Genomic DNA, 22,012 nt, shown 5'->3' with positions numbered 1-22,012 from the left:
GCCCCTCCTCTGAATGGCTGTTGGATACTGGGGCCAACACGCACGTTACTTCTGATCTATCCAAGCTTAACGCTCCAAATCCATATCATGGCTCCAATGGTATTACTGTTGGCAACGGTGAGTCCCTTAATATTTCTCACACTGGCACGGGTACCATTAAAACCCCCACCGCTATCTTTCACCTAGGTAACCTTACCCACGTCCCTTCTATTAAAACCAATCTCCTTTCAGTTCACCAATTCACAAAAGACAATAATTGTTCACTCTTGTTCACCTCTAATGATTTTCAGATCCTAGACAATACTACCAAGAGGGTGATTTTTCAGGGCCCCTGTGAGCATGGTCTGTACGTTCTTCCTGGCACAAGTTCGTCTGCCCACCCAGTTTCAGAAAGCGTTTCTGTGGCTCCGGTGGCTCTTTCGGCTGATGGCCACAGTCTGTTGTGGCACAGTCGTCTGGATCACCCGTCTACTCAAATAATAAATTTCTTAATGTCTCAATTAGGTTTTTCTTCCATTCATGTAAACAATCGTGACTCCTGTTCAATTGCTAAATCTCATAAATTACCTTTTACTTTATCTGAGAAGCGTACAACTGCACATTTTCAACTTATTCATTCTGACCTATGGGGTCCTACTGCTGTTCCTTCATTTGCTGGTTTTCGCTATTATATTTGTTTTGTGGATGATTTTACAAAATACACTTGGTTGTACCTACTAAAACACAAATCACAGGCATACACCACCTTTGTCACTTTTGAAAAAAATGGTCAAAACACAATTCAATTCTCATGTTAAACTTTTTCGAAGTGACAATGGAAAGGAATATGTAAATAACATCTTTGGCCAGTTTCTGCAATCCCTGGGAATTATACATCAAACCTCCTGTCCATACACTCTCGAACAGAATGGGGTGGCTGAGCGTAAGCATCGCCATCTCATTGAAACGGTGGTTACTCTTCTACATCAATCTCATCTCCCTGTCTCCTTTTGGGTAGAAGCTCTAGCCACCGCAAACTACCTCATTAACAGAATGCCTAGTCACACCCTCTCCAACAAATCACCCTATCAACTCCTTTACCAAGAACTTCCCAATTATACCAACCTCCGCGTCTTTGGGTGTCTTGTCTATCCTTGGCTACGCCCTCATATTACTCACAAATTACAACCCCGATCCCGTCCTTGTATTTTTTTGGGCTATCATCCTACCTCCAAGGGTTATCGCTGTCTTGACCCACAAACTCATAAAGTCTACATATCTCGTCATGTCAAATTTGTCGAAAATGAATTTCCCTACGAGTCTATTTCCTCCTCCACAAATACATCATTCATTGGCGTCCTTCCTCTGTTTCCAACATACTCACAGGGTCCCTCATCACCTTCCCCCACACCTCCACCCACTACCCAACCATCCCCCATCACCCCTTCGATCGTCACCCACAATACACACGCAACCACCACCCACACTCACAACCAACCCGAACCACCCATACCCACAACATCTCCAGCCCGATCCGTTTTGGATCTTTCCCGGCCACCCCTGAATCACCACCGCACGTGCCACCCCCCAATACTCATCCCATGTTAACCCGTGGCAAAGCCGGTATCTTTAAACCCAAAACCTTTCAGGCTACCATACTATCAAATACACCCCTTCCCGATAGTGAACCAACAACCTACTCTGTTGCCTCAAAAAATGCTTATTGGCGTCATGCTATGGATGACGAGTTTAAGACTTTGATCGATCAGAAAACTTGGGTTCTTGTACCTAAGCCCCATGGGCGGCACCCAGTGGGCTGTAAATGGGTGTACAAAATTAAACACAATGCATATGGCAGTATTTCTAGGTACAAGGTTCGTTTGGTTGCTAAAGGCTACAATCAGGAGTATGGGCTTGATACTCCGAGACATTCAGTCCTGTTATTCGGCAGGAAACCATTCGCCTGGTACTGTCACTCGTCGTGCGCAACAATTGGCTCATCAATCAGTTGGATGTTTCCAATGCTTTTCTTCATGGCATGCTTGATGAAACTATCTACATGACGCAACCACCGGGCTATATTGATCCCCGCTTCCCTCAACATGTTTGCAAACTCCAGAAGTCTCTGTATGGGCTCAAGCAAGCTCCCCGTGCTTGGTACGCACGTCTGAAAACGTTCCTCCAGGGACTCAGCTTCACGTGTTGCGTACACGACACGAGTCTGTTTACTCGACATTCAGCACACGGTACAATCATTCTTCTTGTCTATGTAGATGATATCATTATTACAGGCTCTACTGCAGCTATCATTCAGGATGTCACTCGAGCTATGCATACTACCTTTAAAATGAAGGACCTTGGCCCGTTACATTATTTTCTGGGAATGGAGGTTTCTCGGACAGGCAGCGGCTTGTTTCTTCATCAGTCAAAATATGCTCGAGATCTGTTGCAGAAAGCTGGACTGGAAAAATGCACCAGTCAACCAACACCGATGGCAGTCTCTTCGTCTACGAATGGAGCCGACACCCCCTTTGCCAATATCACCCACTTTTGCAGCCTCATTGGGGCTCTACAGTATCTGGCCATTACCCGTCCTGACATCCAGTTTGCTGTCAACCGAGTTGCTCAGCGCATGCATCAACCAAGTGAACATTATTACCATTGTCTAAAACGCATTCTCAGGTACATTTTTGACACTCTTGGTCGTGGTTTACTCATTCGACCCGGGGACTTGGAGCTTCGGGGGTTCTCAGATTCAGATTGGGCGAATGATAAAAATGACATAAAATCTACATCGAGGTTTCTCATTTTTTTGGGGCCGAACCTGATCTCCTGGTGTATAAAAAAACAACCCAAGGTCTCTCGGTCCTCGACTGAAGCTGAATACCGCGCCCTTGCTCTTCTCGCTGCTGAGACCATGTGGTCACATATATTCTTCGCGAACTCCGCGCCACTCACACTGTTCCTGCTCTCTATTGTGACAACAAATCAACCATCTGTGTGGCCAAGAATTCCGTTCTACACACCAGAATGAGGCATGTTGATACCGATTGTCTCTTTGTTCGCGATGAAGTTCAGGCCGACACCATGACTGTGCAATATGTACCCACTGAAGAACAACCGGCTGATATTCTCACAAGCCTCTCCCGAGCCGACAACACGATTACCTCAGTTCCAAGCTTCCGTTCGCTTCCGCTCTGCTCAGCTTGAGGGGGGATAATAACAGATAGTATTAAATAACTAGTATTAAATAATATTAGTATTTACTGTGTACTAATCCTAGTCCTATTAGGATTAGTACTCCTTAATCCTAGTCTTATTAGGATTAGTACTCCTTCCTATATCTCCTATATATATCTCCCATGTATTCCCTTATTAGATTAACACTTCAATACAATCAATATTCCTTCAAAGTGTCATTAGAACCAATGTCGCTAAAAGTTTTTAGGACATATACAAAGAGTGACAATTGCCGCTAAAAATACATATTTAGTGGCATTAAGAATTAAATGCAGCTAATGGTTATTTTTGTTGTAATGCGTGAAAATATGGTTAGCTTAATCTGTTGATGTTTGAGCGGTTTATTGATCTTCTCATTTATAAGTTCAACATATTTTAGTTCAATTAATGTCATTTCATTAAAAAATTGAATTGATATGTAGGTCAGATTAAACTATTGGGTTCAAAAGATTCAATACGGCATGCCGAAACTTATAATTTCAAGTCATAAACGCAACAAAATCAGATGACAAAGAAAAACTTTTTTATAAAAGTTTACGATATTGAATTTAGTCAATTGACTTTACATATAAAAGAAAAATATTAAAACTGCAAAGAGAATAAGTCTCCCAAAAATCAGAACTCTTTAATGACTATATTGTGATTGCTATTGTTTTCTTGATATGAGAAGAGACATTTTCAATTTATAAAGTTCCAATTTTTTCCTCTAAAGAAAGAATAATCCAAGTATAAAAGAAAATTATACTTTTCTTTTAGAAAAAATAAAAGTATTTTGGTGATACTTTGACTTTCTTTCAACAAAAAAAGTAAAACTCATGTTATGATAATATATAAGTTACTTGACCAAACAATATTAATAATGAGTTCAATTGATTTCTCAATAACTTCAACATGAAATATATATATATATATATATATATATATATATATATATATATATATATATAACTATTTAATAAGAATATTTAAACTTATAATTTTAAAATTTTAATGAGTTAAAAAGACAAATCAATCAAATTTATATCTTAACTTTATTTTTACTAATCCTCTGATAGTTTGAAGCTTGTTGGTACTAGGCTTTCTTCCCTCTTCCCCTTATCATTTGGTAATACTATTCTATCCGTGTCAATTTAATTATTTAAGTGTCTTGCCCTTTTTAGTCGTCCTAAAGTTATTTACTTTTTATATATAATAATTAACATTCCACATCATGGTAATTAAGTTTATTGATAAGATTTAAATAACCAAATAAATATGGAGGGGATTAATTATCACCCATGTGAGTATCCATGTGAACTTTTGTGGGAGTACCTGCATGTTCTACGACACACCACTCTCAAAATACTACCAAAAAAAAGGGAACACAAGATTTTTATTCAATGTTGACAAGGAGTGGTGCTCATGTATGTATTATTATCACACCATTTACAAAATATTTATTTCAAAGTATAAAAATAACCAAAATCATAGGTACACACCCTATGTACACTTGGAAATGGATAGGAGACATCATTTATCATGTTGGTCCAATAGAATTATCACACATTTGCACTTGTATCTATTATAAAGATTGTTGTCCTTTTCCATCTCCCCCACCCCCACCCCCACCCCCGGCCTTCTATTTTTCTTTGATTGGGAATGTCTAGTGATCTCAAATTTGTGCTAGTCACGTTAGTGATGAAATATATAGGTGTTTATATTCAAGGTATATGCCCAAGTACATAGGATTAAGGTAGGTTGTGGTGCAGTGATGAAATATATTGGTGTTTATATTCAAGGTATATGCCTAAAGTACATAGGGCTAAGGTAGGTTGTGGTGCAGTGATAGGACTGCTTCACTTTTAATTAGAAGTTTTGATTCGAACTTTGAATATGGAGAAAATTTCGTTAGAATTTTCGTATCTAAATAAATTTTGCAGTGTGCGATTCGAATTTAATCGAGACTCTAATACAAAATTTAGACATTGAAGGGTCGTTTGGTACAAACATTGATAGTGCAGGGATTAGTAATGCATAAATTAGTAATGCAGAGATTATTTTTTGTCAAGTGTTTGGTTCACTACTTTCCACTTAATTTTGTGTTTAATTTATAATTCTACGAAAAAATTCTTTCCTATTATATACCCTTGTGTTATTATGAGTGTTTATTTCATGTAACTAAGTCAAGGTAGATAACTATCGGACCGGATAATTTTTTTTAAGAATTATTTATTCCATTTAATTAGTTAAATCAAATACATATATATAAAATTGTTATTAATTTTAAGATATGATGTACCACTAAGAAGATCAGTGATGACACAATGTATTTATAATTTTTTGTGAGTTAAGTATATCTTACACTTAACATAGATTTAAGACTACTTAAATTGATAATACCTAAAGCTTATTTTTATTTTTAAAACAATAGTTCAAGTGGGTAATTGACAAATTATCTTGAATATAAAAAAAATCAAGAAAAAAATATTAGTAAAATCATTAAATTACACCAAACAAATTTGGAGAATTAAAAAAGAACATTTATAACCACTCCAATATAAATAAAAAGGAAATCAAATTACAAAAGAGATTTTTTAAAAAAAGGATAAAGGGTTAGTTTAGTCATTTAGGGATCTTATCCAAGGTTTAACAAACCTTGGATTACCTATTCCTCCCTAACCTAGGGATAAAATAAGACCTTGTATGAGGTATAACTAATCCATGGATTAGGTTAAATAAAGTAGCCAAACAATGTTTTTGTTGGACTAAATTTTAATCTATGAATTCTTTTGATTAATACCTCCTACCAAACGGGTCCTGAGTGGTTAAAAATGATTTTGACTTTTTAAAATTACACTAGAGAAGGGAATTACGTAGACGAGGAGGTGCTTAACATGATAGATTCTTATGCATTTTCATTTGATGATTGGAAATATTAACAACACATTGAAGGCGGTTTGAAAAATGATTAAGATATTATATAAAAATAAATATCAACAAAGTTATAATGTAGTAGTTAATGAGTCTATTAATTTGATATCGATGGAATATGGGTTAGTCATTACATAGATATAAAAATTGTCAACTAGATTCGAAGTACTTTATAGATGTTTAGAAACTAATGAAAGAAGTTTTTTTTACAATATGCTAAAGTGAAAATTTAAGCCATAAGGCGATTACATTTTTAAATAGCAAATTGACTAGTAAATAAAAATTAAAAACCTTTCACCAAGAATCATAGGGCAAGAGGTGTGTGTGGAATGGTAGCACTAGTCAAAATAGTAGAGAACTTGAATTGAAATTATCTTTTGGAGTATAATCATTAGCTTTGTCTGTCAATTAATATATTGTTTCTTTTTCTGATGAAGAACCAAACATCTAGTAGAAATCATATTTAGGATTTTTTAAAAAAATATTGTTGTTGAATGACACTTTGAAATTGCTATTTTGATTATGTAATTTTGGATAACTTTTATTTTATATGATGAATATTTTGATTAATTGATGTATCATGTTATATTAAAATTATTAATTATAGGAGTTTGAATGTACAAGATGCAATAAATAGGATGTAAATGTGGATTGATAAAATTGGATATTCGACTTGTTGGACAACACCACGATTTAGAGTTTTAGACTATGGGTGTGTTTGGTATGGGGAACACGTTTTACTAAAAATATTTTCCAATTTTTTCATATTTGGTTGGGTCAAATGTTTCAGAAAATATTTTTCAAATTAACTTATTTTTCTCAAATTTAAGAAAAATTACTTCCCTTCAATATTCAAGGAAAACATTTTCCAAAACTCTCTTCCAACCTTTCCCTATCCACCCCACCCTACCAGCCCCAGCCCCCAAGCCACCCCACCCCCAGCCCACTAGCACCTACCAGCCCCCAACCCTACCCTACCCTACCCCACCCACTCCACTATGAAAAAAAAATGAGTTTTTTTTTTAAAAAAATATTCAATTTCAAGAATTATTTTCTACTCAAGTAAAAAATAAAAGATATTTCCCAAAAAACATATTTTTTACTCAAAAAACAAACACTAAAATATTTTTTCGAAAAATATTTTCTACTCACCAACCAAATATGAGAAAATAAATCAAATATCTACTTATTTTCCAGGAAAACATTTTCCTTCGTACCAAACACACCCTATATATCTTGGCATTGACAAGGTGTGACTTGTCATAACTCAATTGTAGTCATTCTCGTTGGACAAGCAAGATTTGAATTGTCACAACTCAAATTTTGAAAAAACACTTTACCTTAAAATCATCCTGAAGCTCATTATATCCAAAAATCACACATGAAATAGAAACCAATAGCTCTAGAGATGAACAATTTCGTAAATTTACTAATGGATGGATTTCACATCAATACAACACGGACATGTATATTTTCTTGTTTAACTTTGCATAAATTTAAATATTTATTTATGCACATTCAATTCTGAGATCAAATTAAAGAACACGTTTATATGTTATGACTTTTATATTGACATGACCGCTTAAGGATTGATTCTTGGAGAAGTAACGAATAAGCTTAATCCAAGTTTGTTTCTTTCAGACCAAAAACCAAGAAACAGAGAAAATCCATCCTTCCTCATTGTAGTAGTAGAAGATTAGTTGTTCAATAGTACATATCAGTTAGCAATTTTCACTTCCATTAGAAAATTCAGCAAATAGACGAGTTCGATTTCCCTGCGAACACCACCGATACATGTTTTCAAAGTTGCTTCCATTCAACTTCTAAGCAAATGGACACAAATCAAATAAAAGTAATGCAAGATTTCCATGTCTCTTAATGCTCTTTATTCTTACTCGATTTAGGGGCATAACGTCCATTTAAAGCAATAACACAAACAACTGTACCGTTGTTAACTTATCTGATGTCTAAGACGGAACATGGTGCAACCTTAAGCGGTATAGTACACTATCTATGATGAATAGCAAAAAGGATTAAGAAAAAGTAAATAATTGAATTACAAGCATCACTTGTTACTATCCAACACTACCAAAATTGGGTAAATTTGTTGATTTAGAGCTGGAGATTGATTAATGTAGAAATCATCGTCTCCTCTCTAGTTCCAGTAAATCTAACTCGTAATTACACATTATGGCTTCTATTGAGAATTACAACTAACCTCACTTATCTATCTTAACAGTAGTCTAATTGTTTGTTAATAATTCTGGTAGTTAGTTGTATTAGTTAGTTACATTTTGATTCTTAGTCTAGAAGGTTCTTAGTCACATGTATATAATGTATTGGTGATGAATGAAATAGCAGTTTTTGCTTGGCTATGTTCATAAAATACTCTCTTCTTCTTTCCTTCTTCTTCTTGCTGATCACCATCAATGTCCAGCTATCCATAGCTAGCTGCATGGCAGGTTTACTCACTGATACAGTGAGTTTTGATATGGTATCAGAGCCACGTTGATTTCTCTTGTTTCTGTATCCTTGAGATCTATCTTGGATCTGTTTTTTGTTTTTCAATTTGTTACTTCGTCATGACAGAAACCACTACTCAAGAAACTGCTGCTAGAATTGATACAAGCAGTGTTTTCTATGTTCATCCTTCAGATGATCCAGGAATATCACTTGTTCCAGCTCAGTTTGATGGGGTTGGATACAGATCCTGAAGAAGAGGCATATTACGAGCTCTGTCAGTGAAGAACAAGCTAGTCTTCATTGATGGAAGCTGTGTGAAGACAGCTGAAAATTCTCCTCAATCTTGTCAATGGCAGAGGTGTGATGATTGGTAACCTCGTGGATTTTGAATTCTCTTACAAAAGAGATTGCAAACAGTGTTGAGTATGTCAACAATTCGTCTGAACTTTGGAAGGAACTAGAAGACAGATATGACCAAACAAATGGTGCGAAATTGTATCAAATTCAGAAGGAAATTGATGATCTAACTCAAGGAACTTTAGACATCATTGTCTATTATACAAGGCTGAAAAAGCTCTGGGAAGAGTTGAACACCTTGACTGCAAAGAGCATATGTACTTGTGCCTGTACTTGTGGTGCCAAGGATAGTGTGCACAAGTCTGAACAGGACAGACGTTTAATACAATTCCTTATGGGATTAAATGAGGTTTACACTGTGATCAGAGGGAATATACTCATGATGAATCCTCTTCCTTCTACTGCACAGGCTTTCTCTTTGTTGATTCAAGAGGAAAAACAAAGAGAATACAGACCTAATAGTCGTACACCTATGGAATCGATTTCATTGAATGCAAATGCTGGTAGAGGATCACAAGGTGGTAGAGGTTATAGAACAAACTTTGAAAACAACAGTGATTCAAACATCAACAATAATAGGAGTGCTATGATCTGTGATTTTTGTAAGAAACAAGGTCACATTAAAGAGAAGTGTTACAAGCTACATGGATATCCTCCAAAAAATAATACTCTTAACAGTAGAACAAACAATGCACAATAGTCCAATGCACAACAGTACAGGCAAAACAACAATCAGAACTTCAGAGGAAGAAGGATTATAGCCAATGCACATGGGGAAGAATGCTCACAACAAAACAACATAGTAGAGGGAAAGCACAGATACTTGCTTGAAACAGCTAGAGCTCTCCTCTTTCAGTCCAAATTACCTACCAAGTATTGGGGTGATTGTATCCTTACATCCACTTACATCATTAACAGACTTCCTTCCACATTTCTCCAAAACAAGTGTCCTTATGAGATGCTCTACAAAGAAAAACCAAAGTATAGTCAATTGAGGTCTTTTGGATGCCTATGTTATCCCACACTACCTAAGGTCCATAGAGACAAATTAGAGCCAAGAACCACCCCTCATGTCTTTATAGGATATCCCTCTGGAATCAAAGGGTACAAGGTAATGAGTCTTGCCACAAGGAAAATACAAATCTCAAGAGATGTGATTTTTCATGAAAAGATTTTTCCATTTGCTTTATCTTCAGAAAACACTACATTTTTCCTTCTGTTTTAAAACCTTGTTCTACTGATTTTTATGAACCTTGTGATACATTGTTGAACAACCATTTGGATGTAATTGATGATCATACAACTCTGTCTCTTAATCCTACATCACCACATTCATCATCACATACACAAACTGAATTACCAAATCCACCTATACCACAGAGAAAATCCAACAGAGAAATTAAGACACGTCATCATTTAAAAGATTATATTCTGTCACTCCCTAAGCTAAAAAACCAACTCAAATTCTGTTTCCAACACCAACACCATTTCCAACAATAACCTGGCATCCAATACATTTCTTAATAAACACCATTACATAAGCCCTGAAGTCATTGCTTCTAAAAGTCAAGTCTTGGTTGAAAGCATTTGTTGTGACAGTGAGCCATGTTCTTATGAAGAAGCTGCAAACAGTCATGCATGGCAAAAGGCAATGGAACAAGAATTTGATGCTTTACATGCAAATGAAACTTGAGATCTAGTTAAACTGCCTATAGGGAAACAAGCCATTGGATGCAAATGGGTTTATAAGGTGAAACATAAAGCTGATGGTAGCATAGAGAGGTTCAAGGCCAGATTGGTGGTTAAGGGATACACTCAAAAGGCTGGGATAGATTACAATGAGACATATTCACCTGTTGTTAAAATGACTACTGTGAGAACATTGATAGCATGTGCTGTGAAAAAGGGCTGGGAGTTGTTTCAACTTGATGTCAATAATGCTTTTCTACATGGTGATTTAAATGAAGAAGTATATACGTCAGTACCTCAAGGTCTTGATGTAGGTGAGCCAGGTTTAGTTTGCAAGCTTAACAAGTCCTTATATGGCCTTAAACAAGCCAGCAGACACTGGTATGCTAAATTGACTGAGGCATTATCTCTTAGAGGCTATACGCACTCACACTATGATTATTCTTTGTTCTACAAGAAATCTAATTCACTGGTGGTGTTTGTGGCAGTTTATGTTGATGATATAGTTTTGACAGGCACAGATACAATTGAGATCACTCAACTAAAGATGTACTTGGATGAGACATTCAAGATTAAAGACCTTGGTAGACTTCACTATTTCTCGGGCATGGAAATACTTGACACTGCAGAAGGGGTTCTTATTTCACAAAGGAAGTTTGTATTGGACTTACTGAAGAAGTATGAGTGTTCCAACTACACATCTTTATCATCCCCTCTTGATCCCAATGTTAAACTCAGGGCCAAGGAAGGAAATCCTCTTCCTGATCCTACTTATTACAGGAAACTTGTGGGGAAGTTAAATTTCCTTACCAACACTAGAATGGATATAGCCTTCAGTGTTCAACAGCTGAGCCAGTTCATGCAGGATCCCAGACTTCCTCATTTACAGGCAGCTTTTCACTTACTTAGATACATAAAACAGGATCCTACATTGGGAGTTTATTTGTCAAGAAATTCTGATTGTACCATGAGAGCATATTGTGATTCAGATTGAGCTACATGCCCAGATTCCAGAAGGTCAGTAAGTGGATACTTGGTTTTACTTGGAGATAGCCCTATTAGTTGGAAGTCCAAGAAGCAAGAAACAATCTCATTATCATCTGCAGAGGCTAAATACAGATCACTTAGAAAAGTGGTAGGTGAATTGGTTTGGTTACATAGGCTGATCATTGAGTTAACTATTCCTCACCCTTCTCCTATTGCTGTGTACAGTGACAGTCAAGCTGCCATTCACATAGCACATAATTCTGTTTTTCATGAAAGAACTAAACATATTGAAGTAGATTGCCATTTTGTACGAGACAAGCTGCAAGAGGGACTTATTTTGATTCAACATGTGCCTACAAGTGAACAACTAGCAGATATTTTTACCAAGTCTCTCACTAGTGTCAAACATGCTGCCATCTTGAACAAGTTGGCTGTAAGATCATTACCACCAACTTGAGGAGGGGTATTGAGAATTACAACTAACCTCACTTATCTATCTTAACAGTAGTCTAATAGTTTGTTAATAATTCTGGTAGTTAGTTGTATTAGTTAGTTACTTAGTTAGTTACATTTTGATTCTTAGTCTAGAAGGTTCTTAGTCACATGTATATAATGTATTGGTGATGAATGAAATAGCAGTTTTTGCTTGGCTAAGTTCATAAAACACTCTCTTCTTCTTTCCTTCTTCTTCTCGCTGATCACCATCAATGTCCAGCTATCCATAGCTAGCTGCATTGCAGGTTTACTCACTGATACAGTGAGTTTTGATAGCTTCTTTCCTCTTTCTCCTTCATATCATTTCACTAATGCACAACAATAAGTTATCTAAATTTAATGGATCACAAAAGACGCAAATCACTAATGCACAACAATAAGTTATCCGGTTTTTTTGCATGATTAAGCAATTAGTTGGTATATTATGTAGTCAATATCTAAAATTAGGGATTTAATTATTTTGCGTTTTCCTAGTTTAGATCAACATTGAGTGTTTCCCCCCTTAATTTGTATACAAATTATTCACTAAATACATATCATTGTAATTTTAATATTATTGGACTCTAGTTCAAAAATTGTACAAAATAAATTTTAAAATTAAATGACTATAAAACTTGGTGATCTATTATTTTTTTCGAGTCGATTTAGAAAGATTTATAATACATAATGAGACATAATAAGTAATAAGTAGCAAATTTTTATTATTATGTAGTCAGATATAGTTTTCTCTTAGGACTTGTTTGATTAGATTAATTATTTAAGGATCAATTATGTCGAAATTGTTCCTCATCTTTCAAAAATACAATTTGTGCACTCTAATTTTTCCAAAACTCATTTAGTGAAATTTTATCAAATGTTTAACTGTATTTAATCTACCCTCATAAAAATAATATTACTATTCTGAAATAACTAATTTATAATAAAATATCCCATAATTTATTTCAATCAAACATTATTTTAAATAAACATGAAAATAAGGTTAAGTTAAAACTAATCTCAAAATTAATTATTACTTGTCCTGCTGTCCATCGATATAGCCTTAAAATTAATCTTGCTCACATAATACTAGGTAAATTGAAACGGAGAAGCACTTTGGGGAAAATTCTCAAAGCACAAACACAAGGTTATTTACTCGTTCATAGCGAAAATGAAGAGTTCAAATTTCTGCTACTCAGATGGAATCCAAGGAAGATGGAGCCTTCCATGTACAATGGGATCTGAAAAACCCCACAAACCATTCTCAATGAAAAATTCAGTCTTGATGACAATTCCTGTGTTGCCAGCAGAACTCATCACTGAAATCCTCTCAGGGTACCAGTGAAATCGCTCTTGAAATTCAGGTCTGTTTCGAAAGCTTGGCTTGCTTTGATCTCTAGCACTGAATTTATCAACACCCATCTCAGCTTATCCACTAATAGCAACAAGGATTACACCCATCATTTGCTTACTATGAATTTTCGTGCAGCTATGAATGGTCTTTATGAGTATACACTTACAGATTTTACTCTTAGTTCCTTACTTTATGAGTCTGTAACTGAAGCATTTGACTTGGATTACCCCTACAAGAAATTGCACAAATATTTTTCGATGGTAGGTTCTGTCAATGGATTGATTTGTCTTGCCATTGAGGAATATGACTTGGTTCTGTGGAATCCATCAATCAGGAAGTACAAAAAATTGCCAGATTCTAAACCTACATTAATGAAGAAAGATTGCTGGCCTTTATATGGTTTTGGATATGATGAAGTATGATTATAAGGTAGTCGCTATTTTTTTGAAATATAGGAGTCGGGATCAAGTTGAGGTTAAAATATATAGTTTAAATAGTGATTCTTGGAAATGTGTCGATGAATGTCCTAATAAGAAGCTATTAAATATATCGGGCAAGTTTGTGAATGGAAAACTTTTTTGGATTACTCATGGCCCTGATTTGTTTAATATGCATAAAGACGGGAACATTATTTCAATTGATTTGGCTGATGAGAAATGGGGAAAGGTGGAGCAGCCCTCCTATGGAATAGGACATTTTTTTTGAGACTTGGAGTGTTTGGAAGTGATTTTTCTATATTTTGTGATAATATGGTTAGTCAGGTAGATGTTTGGGTTATGAAGGTGTATGGAGTTAAAGAATCTTGGACAAAAATGTTAACTATCGAGTATCCCGGTGATCCTTTTGTGTATTATAATTATATCCTGTTTCCACCCTCTTTCATATCAAATAAAGGTGAAATTTTGGTTTGTTTTGTATCTAGTAAAGTCATGACTTATTCTACTTCACTTGATCAAAGAATTAACATCATGACATACAATCCAAAGGATGACTCTTTCAGATATTCCAAGGTTATTAACTTTAACTTTGACAGTTGGCGTTCAGCGGAAATCTACGTTGAAAGCCTAGTTTGTCCTTTATCTGCAGAAGGGAGAAAGAATGCTACAAAAAGGAAGGCTAGAAAAACTCAGGTGAACAACACTTTATTAACAAAATGACTAGTAAGAGTTGCACTTTGTGCATTTTCGTCACATTCTATTGAATTCTGTTTGTTATCTCAAATATAAACAGTACATATGTAAAGGGTGTGTTTAAACCATATTGCTCGAGGATATCGTTAGTCATTTTCCCTTCATGCTCTACTTTTATTAAGCAATAATTTTGTCTTCTAGATCAAACTAATGGTGTAGTAGGTATTTCAAATGTAAGGGCTGGTAGGGTGATGGGCGTGGGGATGAAGATGAGATGTGTTGGAGGATTTTGAGGACACAATCAATGTGGAATGACACTTCAAACTTGTATTCTCTACTTCCACTATAGAAGTCATTTTCAGGGAACATTTTCTGGAAACGTGGATTGTCATAAGTTGTACTTGTGGCTTATTGTTATCATGTCCCAAATGCAGTTGGTAGGGAAGCAAAACTTGTCTATTTTCTACTGGAGTATGCTAATAGGCCCAGTCATTTCCATTTTTCTTGTAATATGAGATACCGCTTAAGAAATCCCGAAATGCACCATCAAATTTACTTGCTTTTATTGTTTATCATTTTTCTGTAAAGTCAATCGATGATGAGGTTCTTGATCTTCCAGAATGAAGAAAGTAGCTATTCTTGGTGACCCCTAATTAACTTGCCTCGCAATGCCAAGGAGAAACCAGAATGTAATATAAACAGAGCAAGCAAATAAAAGTCCTCTTTGCAATGGAAACTGGCATCATGTGAGACTCACAACATTTTCCGGGTATAGGAATTGATATTTTGGATATGGTGAATGATAGCTGCATTGGCCATTCTACTTCTCCTACGAGTTATTACACAGTAACTTGAATCACCATTGCATCCTTTTGAATGGAAAGTTATCATTTGCCAAAACAGGAACAGAGGAGCTTGATGTAGCTACTCTGCTAAAAGGGCACATACCTTCTATTACGGCATGATTCATAAATATGCTCTTTACCTTGACCTCATTTCATTTTTATGTCCTTTTTAACTTTGGGTGTGCACAAATTAACACTTAAGCTTATGTAAATTTAAACAAGTTGACATATGAGTCCTATGTGTCTTAATACACGTTACATGTAGGACATCATGTAGGACACAAATTGTCATTCAGGATATCTTTGACACGGATTGATGAATACTGCCTGTGACTTTAGTCTCAATCTTAATTTCCTCTTGTATTAACGATATACTGCATATTAACTTGAAGTTGCACCATCCTGCCATCAGAGTAGTTAACTATCCTTTTATACTTATTACTATTGTCCACAACATTGAAGTTGAATGGAATCACCTTAAACATGCATGCCTCAAGTATAGTTGGTAAGGGAATCAGTATGAAGCTCATCTTTTGTACTTTAAAAAGGCAGGAAATTTCTGATGAAAAAAAGAAAACGATTTTGCCGCGTTTTAAATGTAGACCGTGCATAGGAATGGCACTTCATGCTGTTCCTTCTTCGTATAAGCTGTTTTATTATGTCATGTAATGTATCAATGTGAAGTTCTTTATTAACTGTTGTGAGATTTCAGGAAGTGAAAGTTGCTCACTGCCTACTGCTTGAATCAAAACAGTGAAGAATGGCCTTTCCGAGCTCTGAATGTTCGTCAAAGGAACTCCGTTGTAGCTTGAACGGGTCATGAACAAGGTCAAAAAAATCTTCTCCTTCCCCTGTATTACTTTTGTATTTTGAGATTGGTCAGAACTACAATATGAATCTTCCCAGAAATAGAATTGACTACCAATTCTGAAGGAACTGAAGTTACATCTCTTTTCCATTCAACAATTCTTTTGCATTTCCACGCCCCTTTAAGACCCCGATAAATGGACAAATTCCTTTTCTTAAGGAAGACATACGTACTTACAAGATTTGTCACTACAAAATGGAAGCAGAAATTTGAATAATCATTCAAATGAAAGAGAGAAGTAACAAAGTCTATCAATGTCTGAATTTTCATCATTTGTTGGTTCATATCAACTATTCCATCACCTAGTTGATCTACATCTTCATTCAATTCATAGGCGCGCCTGTATCTTCATCATCAGTCTCTTCAGTAGCGTCCTCATCTTGAACATCATTTTACTCATTAGCACCTAAATTTTTGTTCATTAGTGCTTCCATCTTGATCATTAGCGCCTACTTCATTAATGCCATATTCTTGATCAGCCTTTTGTTCATTCGTACCTTCAACTTTCACATATCATTCAATTTTTGTCTTTAATCTTTATAATTTCACTTTATTTTATTGTTTATTCAAGCAACTTGATTCTTGTCATTATTTTTTTAAATAAACGGAATTAGAAAAAATGAAATTTAATTAATTTGTATATGTTTAAAATTTTAATTGCATAGGTACCAATTAGGTCATAATATGTAGCATGTATATTTCTGTATATATCTTGTTTTCTTGTATTCGTGCTATTTTTATCTGAAAAAATTGGTATATATGAATGTATTGAAATATGTTGAAAAGTAAAAGCCATCGAGCTCCAAAGATTGATACAAAAAAAAAAAAAAGATATGTGAAGCAAACTGTAAAATAATTTATGTTAAAATAAAGTTATATATATCTAAATAATAAGAATGTCATACAACTTCAATTAATTTTGTCGTCAAAAAACTTCAATTAATTTCAAACTGTTAAATATTAATAACTAAATGATAATTATTTAAGAAAAATAGTAAATAATATTTGTCTATTGTAAAGTCGTTTAATGAAAGACAAAGATTTAATCAATATTTTTAATGATCTTCATGATTTTACGAAAACTAGTTAAGTGAACTTGGTTTGCACGTGTGCAACATTAATTAATTAATTAATATAATTAAGGATATTTATGCTTTTAAAGTAATGTAAATAGATACAAATATTGTCTCGGTTCATTTTTAATTGTCACATTTGGGTCTTAAAAAGTCATTTGAGAAATAAGCATTAAGGATAAGATATAGAAAAAATAATTTTTTTTTCATATGTTGAAAATAACATGTAAAAGTAAAATTTATATTTGAAATAATAGATAACTAAAAGTGAATAGAGGAATAGATGTATTTTACTTCATTAAATTACTTTAACTACGATAAGTTATGCAGAAAATTGTCAAATTGCTTGTCCCAAAAATGTCTTATTATTATTTTTGGTAAATTTTTGGTAAAGAAATGTCCTAATACATTTTTTTTCCTAATAAAAATATTGTAACCATCATTAATTTTTATGTATGTAATTCATCATTTATTTTTATTTAGATAACGATAAAAAAATTCTAATAAAAAAATAAAAAATACTTCTCGATACATTCAAAATCGAAGGATGATAAACACTTATTAATTATTGATTTTAAAGTTAAGATACAATAATTATAATGGTTAATGCATAAAACAATATAGTTTATTAAATTGCTTCACAATACCAAATATGTTTAAAATATCATCAATGAAGTTATTGCGGACCATTTTTTCATATTAACTTCAAAATTAAGAAATATATTGGCAAATTGCAATAATGATTAAGAAATAAGTATATTCTCTATTTTATTAATATATTTTAATAATTTTATAAATGAGAAATAATGATGCAATTAATATGATATTATATATAAGACATACATTATTTAAGAAAATATAAAATATTACTCTAATTAATTGATAAAAGGAGATTACACTTTTATATTGGTCAAAGGGTTTTAAAAGAAAAAGAAATACATACAATTTTTTTAGAATAATATTTTATTAAGATTAATGTAGTTTAAAAGATAAATTAATTAGGAAAAGGTAAATTTGTATATGAATTACCTTGTTTGATATGAAAACTTGCTAATGTAAAGAATACAATTAGAATAACGGTCAATACAATTGCAAATCTGATTTTATCTTCACCTTTTTTTTTTGAGTTAATACCTCAGATGGTCACTCAACTATGCATTCTTCTCTCAGAAAGTTACTCAACTTTTAATTCACTCAAAAGTTACTCAACTATTGCTTTCTTTCACAGAAAGTCACTCAACTTTGAATTTTAACTCAAAAGTCACTCAACTATCCACTCTTTCCTCAAAAAATCACTCAACTATCCACTCTTTCCTCAAAAAGTTACTCAATCTATTAAATTATTTTTTAATTAAAAATTGTTAATATTAATTATTTATATAACAAACCAAAAATTTTAAAAAATAAATTAAATCATTTAGTGATCCACCCACCTAACCCGACCCATTAAAAAATATGATATGGCCCATTTTATTTTGTCTTTAATCCTAAATTAATCTCTCTCTTTAAACCTTGAATTAGGATTAAAGACAAAATAAAATGGGTCATATCATATTTTTTAATGGGTCGAGTTAGGTGGGTGAATCACTAAATGGTTTAAATGGTATTTTTATTTTTTAAAAATTTTGGTTTGTTATATAAATAATTAATATCAATAAATTTTAATTAATAACAATTTAATAGATTGAGTGACTTTTTGAGGAAAGAGTGGATAAAAGAGTGCATAGTTGAGTAACCATCTGAGGTATTAACTCCTTTTTTTTTTGCAATTAATTTACCTGATTAGATATGGAAAATTATTCATTTAAAGAAGCTCAATTAGAATAAAAAACCAATTTCATATTTAATTTAGCATTCACTTTCATTATGTCTAATTTTATATTTGACTTGTCTTGTTTGATATGGAAATTTATTAATTTAAGGATATAATTTGAATAAAAATCAATTGCATACTTAATTTAGCCTTCACTTTTACTATTTTTCTAATTTTGTATTTTGATATGGAAACTTGTTAATGTAAAAATTTTTTTGAATAAAAATCAATTGCACACCTAATTTAGCCTTTACTTTTATTATTTCTAATTTTATACTTGACTTACTTGGAAATTTATTAATGAAATGAAACACAATCTCAATAAAAATCAATTGCATACCTAATTTTACCCTCATTGTTTTTTAGTATAAATAGGAGCTTAGTATTGTGCTATTGCTACACCTTGTTCCATCTTCCTCTAATATTTTTGGGCAATTGGTTTTAGAAAATTTTTGAATCTTAAGAAGTCAACACTTTGATTCATACTTAAAAGTAAGTTATTTCTTTTCTGGATATTCTGAAGTTATTTAGTTTTCTTCCTCCCCATGTCGCTTAATGTTATTCCTTCTATTTTTCTGCAATTGTTTTATATTCTTAAATGACTTTTTCTGGACCCATCTTGGGTAAGGTCAAAACCAAAGTAAAGAATTTTAGTTTTAAAATTTTAATTAACAATTCTATTTATTTTTTGAGCATTCGAAATAAATTATTTTTACATACATACTTTTTTAATTCATACAATAACACCTTGAACTTTTTCAATTCTGTAACTATAGTAGATTTTCCCTGAGTGAGACCATTGAAAACACTTCTGAGACATGCCGAGAAATAATGACATTTCAAAGATCGGTTTTAAATTCGTCAAAGCAAATCAACCCCTTTTCTTCTTTCTTTAGAGAAAATTGTTCCACTACTGAAAGACTATTTTTGCAGCAAAAGTTTAATTATAAGGACCATAAGTTTAATGTGGAGTGTTGATTGTTTAATATGACATTAACCCAAACAATTTTGCTCTTCTTTAGCCCTAATTTGAGTATAACTTCTCTTCTTCTTTGCTGTCAGGTCGTATTCTTTTTATTTTATGATTTTTTTTTGCTTTGATGTAACATTTTTTTTCACGTTTGATCCAAACATTCATAGCGCCTTGCATTGTCGGTGTTAATAATAATGTAGTGTGTTTGTGTTTTAGTAAAACTGTTTGCTATTACTTGTAGATGTCATTTGTGCCGGTGGAAACAAGTACCTCAAAGAAGTTACAGAAGAAGAGACATCATCAAATGATTAATACTAGATCTCTATCGGTACTTAAGCGCCTAAGAGTTGATAGCATCAACAATTTTCAAGAAAATTATCGTCCATCTATTCGTCAAAACAATGTTCAACAACATGATGTCCTGATTAATCATAAGTTGAATGTTCCCAAAATTTCATCAGCTTATACAAGATGTGAATGGTTTTTAAATGGTGGGCGTAGTATAAATAGATCTAAGTTGCCCACTATTTCTGAAAATGAGCATATTCAGAAACGAAAACAAGTTAGAGAGACGCTCAAACTTTTTGCTGATGAATATACTAAGTTTTTTCAAGAAAAGAAAGTAGAAAAACAAGGAAAACACTCTAAAAGAATAATCAATATAAATGCTGCAATGATTTTGAGAAATCAGGAAAAGTGGGTGAATTCTGAGTGGGCCTTTGGCCATGTTCCTGGAGTTGAAATTGGTGATCGATTCCGGTTCAGGGTAGAACTTGCGATGGTTGGACTACATCATAAAATTTTTAGGGGTATCAATTATGTGAATATTGATAATAAAAAGGTTGCAACTAGCATTGTTGATTCTGGTCGATACGAGAATGAGACCATATCTTCTGAAAAGTTCATTTATGTAGGTCAAGGAGGGAATCCTAGAGTATCTGTTAATGCGAGAGTGGAAGATCAGAAGCTTGAAAGGGATAATCTTGCCTTGAAGAACTCAATGGATTTGGGATATTCAGTGAGAGTTATTTATGGTCGTCCAAGAGTTGATAGTGAAAAGACCGAGCGAAAATACATTTACTATGGGTTGTACACTGTGACTAAGTGTTGGCAAGAAAGAGGTCCAACTGGAAAATACGTTTTCAAGTTTGAACTACAAAGAAATCCTGGCCAACCAAAACTTACTCAGTTAGTCAATGTCAATCATATTTGTGAAATATTTACAAACTAACAGAATCTACTATACATACAAAGTTTGTGAGGGACTATGATGTCGCACAACGGATGAGAATATACCAATCCTCTCTATTAATGAAGTAGACGATGAGAGACCCCCACCTTTCACGTACGTAACGAATATGCAATATCATGATTGGTATTATATCATTAGGCTTAATGTTGCAGTTGCACAAGTAGATGCTCGACTTTTGCGTAGTTCTCTTATGCTTCTAAGAACGGAGACGAGTTTCAATTTAACCCAAGAAGCTCTATTCTTAAAGCAGATCCTCTTGTTCATGAGTGTGGTCCATATTGCAAATGTCCCCAATCTTGCAAAAATAGGGTTAGCCAACATAGTCTTCAGTACGATTTTATGGTTTTCAAAACTAAATCGAAAGGATAAGGTTTGAGGTTATCAGATTATATTGCACCCGAAAGTTCTATTTGTGAATATATCGAAAAAATTGCTTGATGATAACGAAGCCAAAATTAGAATGAATTATGACGAATACTTCTTTGATAATTAGAACTTTAATGAATATATCTCCAAAAAGAAGGTTCTAAGCAGTACAGTTGAGTCAAATTCTTTGAATGTAGCTGAACCAACAGGAATTTGACAACCTACGAGCTCATTCACATTTT

The 22,012-nt window shown here is 33.6% G+C and overlaps 1 protein-coding gene and 1 long non-coding RNA gene across 3 annotated transcripts; both read left to right on the top strand.

Moving 5' to 3' along the window:
• Positions 1-13,095: 13,095 nt before the first annotated feature.
• Positions 13,096-16,927, top strand: LOC104646442 (uncharacterized). 2 transcript variants are annotated; one of them, XR_011220041.1, is made up of 2 exons: positions 13,096-14,580; positions 14,819-16,927. It is a non-coding gene; the product is annotated as an uncharacterized lncRNA (long non-coding RNA). The 2 variants fall into 2 exon arrangements; XR_002027357.3 differs by having other exon boundaries at positions 14,803-16,927.
• A 3,466-nt stretch (positions 16,928-20,393) lies between these two features.
• Positions 20,394-21,383, top strand: LOC104646488 (YDG domain-containing protein At5g47150-like). Its single transcript, XM_010320057.2, has one exon. It carries the CDS (start codon positions 20,394-20,396, stop codon positions 21,381-21,383), a length of 990 nt encoding a protein of 329 aa, XP_010318359.2.
• The last annotated feature ends 629 nt before the right edge of the window (positions 21,384-22,012 follow it).

This window comes from Solanum lycopersicum, chromosome 3 (assembly GCF_036512215.1).
Source record: "Solanum lycopersicum chromosome 3, SLM_r2.1".
In the NCBI taxonomy this organism is placed as follows: domain Eukaryota; kingdom Viridiplantae; phylum Streptophyta; class Magnoliopsida; order Solanales; family Solanaceae; genus Solanum; species Solanum lycopersicum.
The sequence above is the reverse complement of the archived record's forward strand: the minus strand, read 5'-3'. Positions and strand labels throughout refer to the sequence as shown.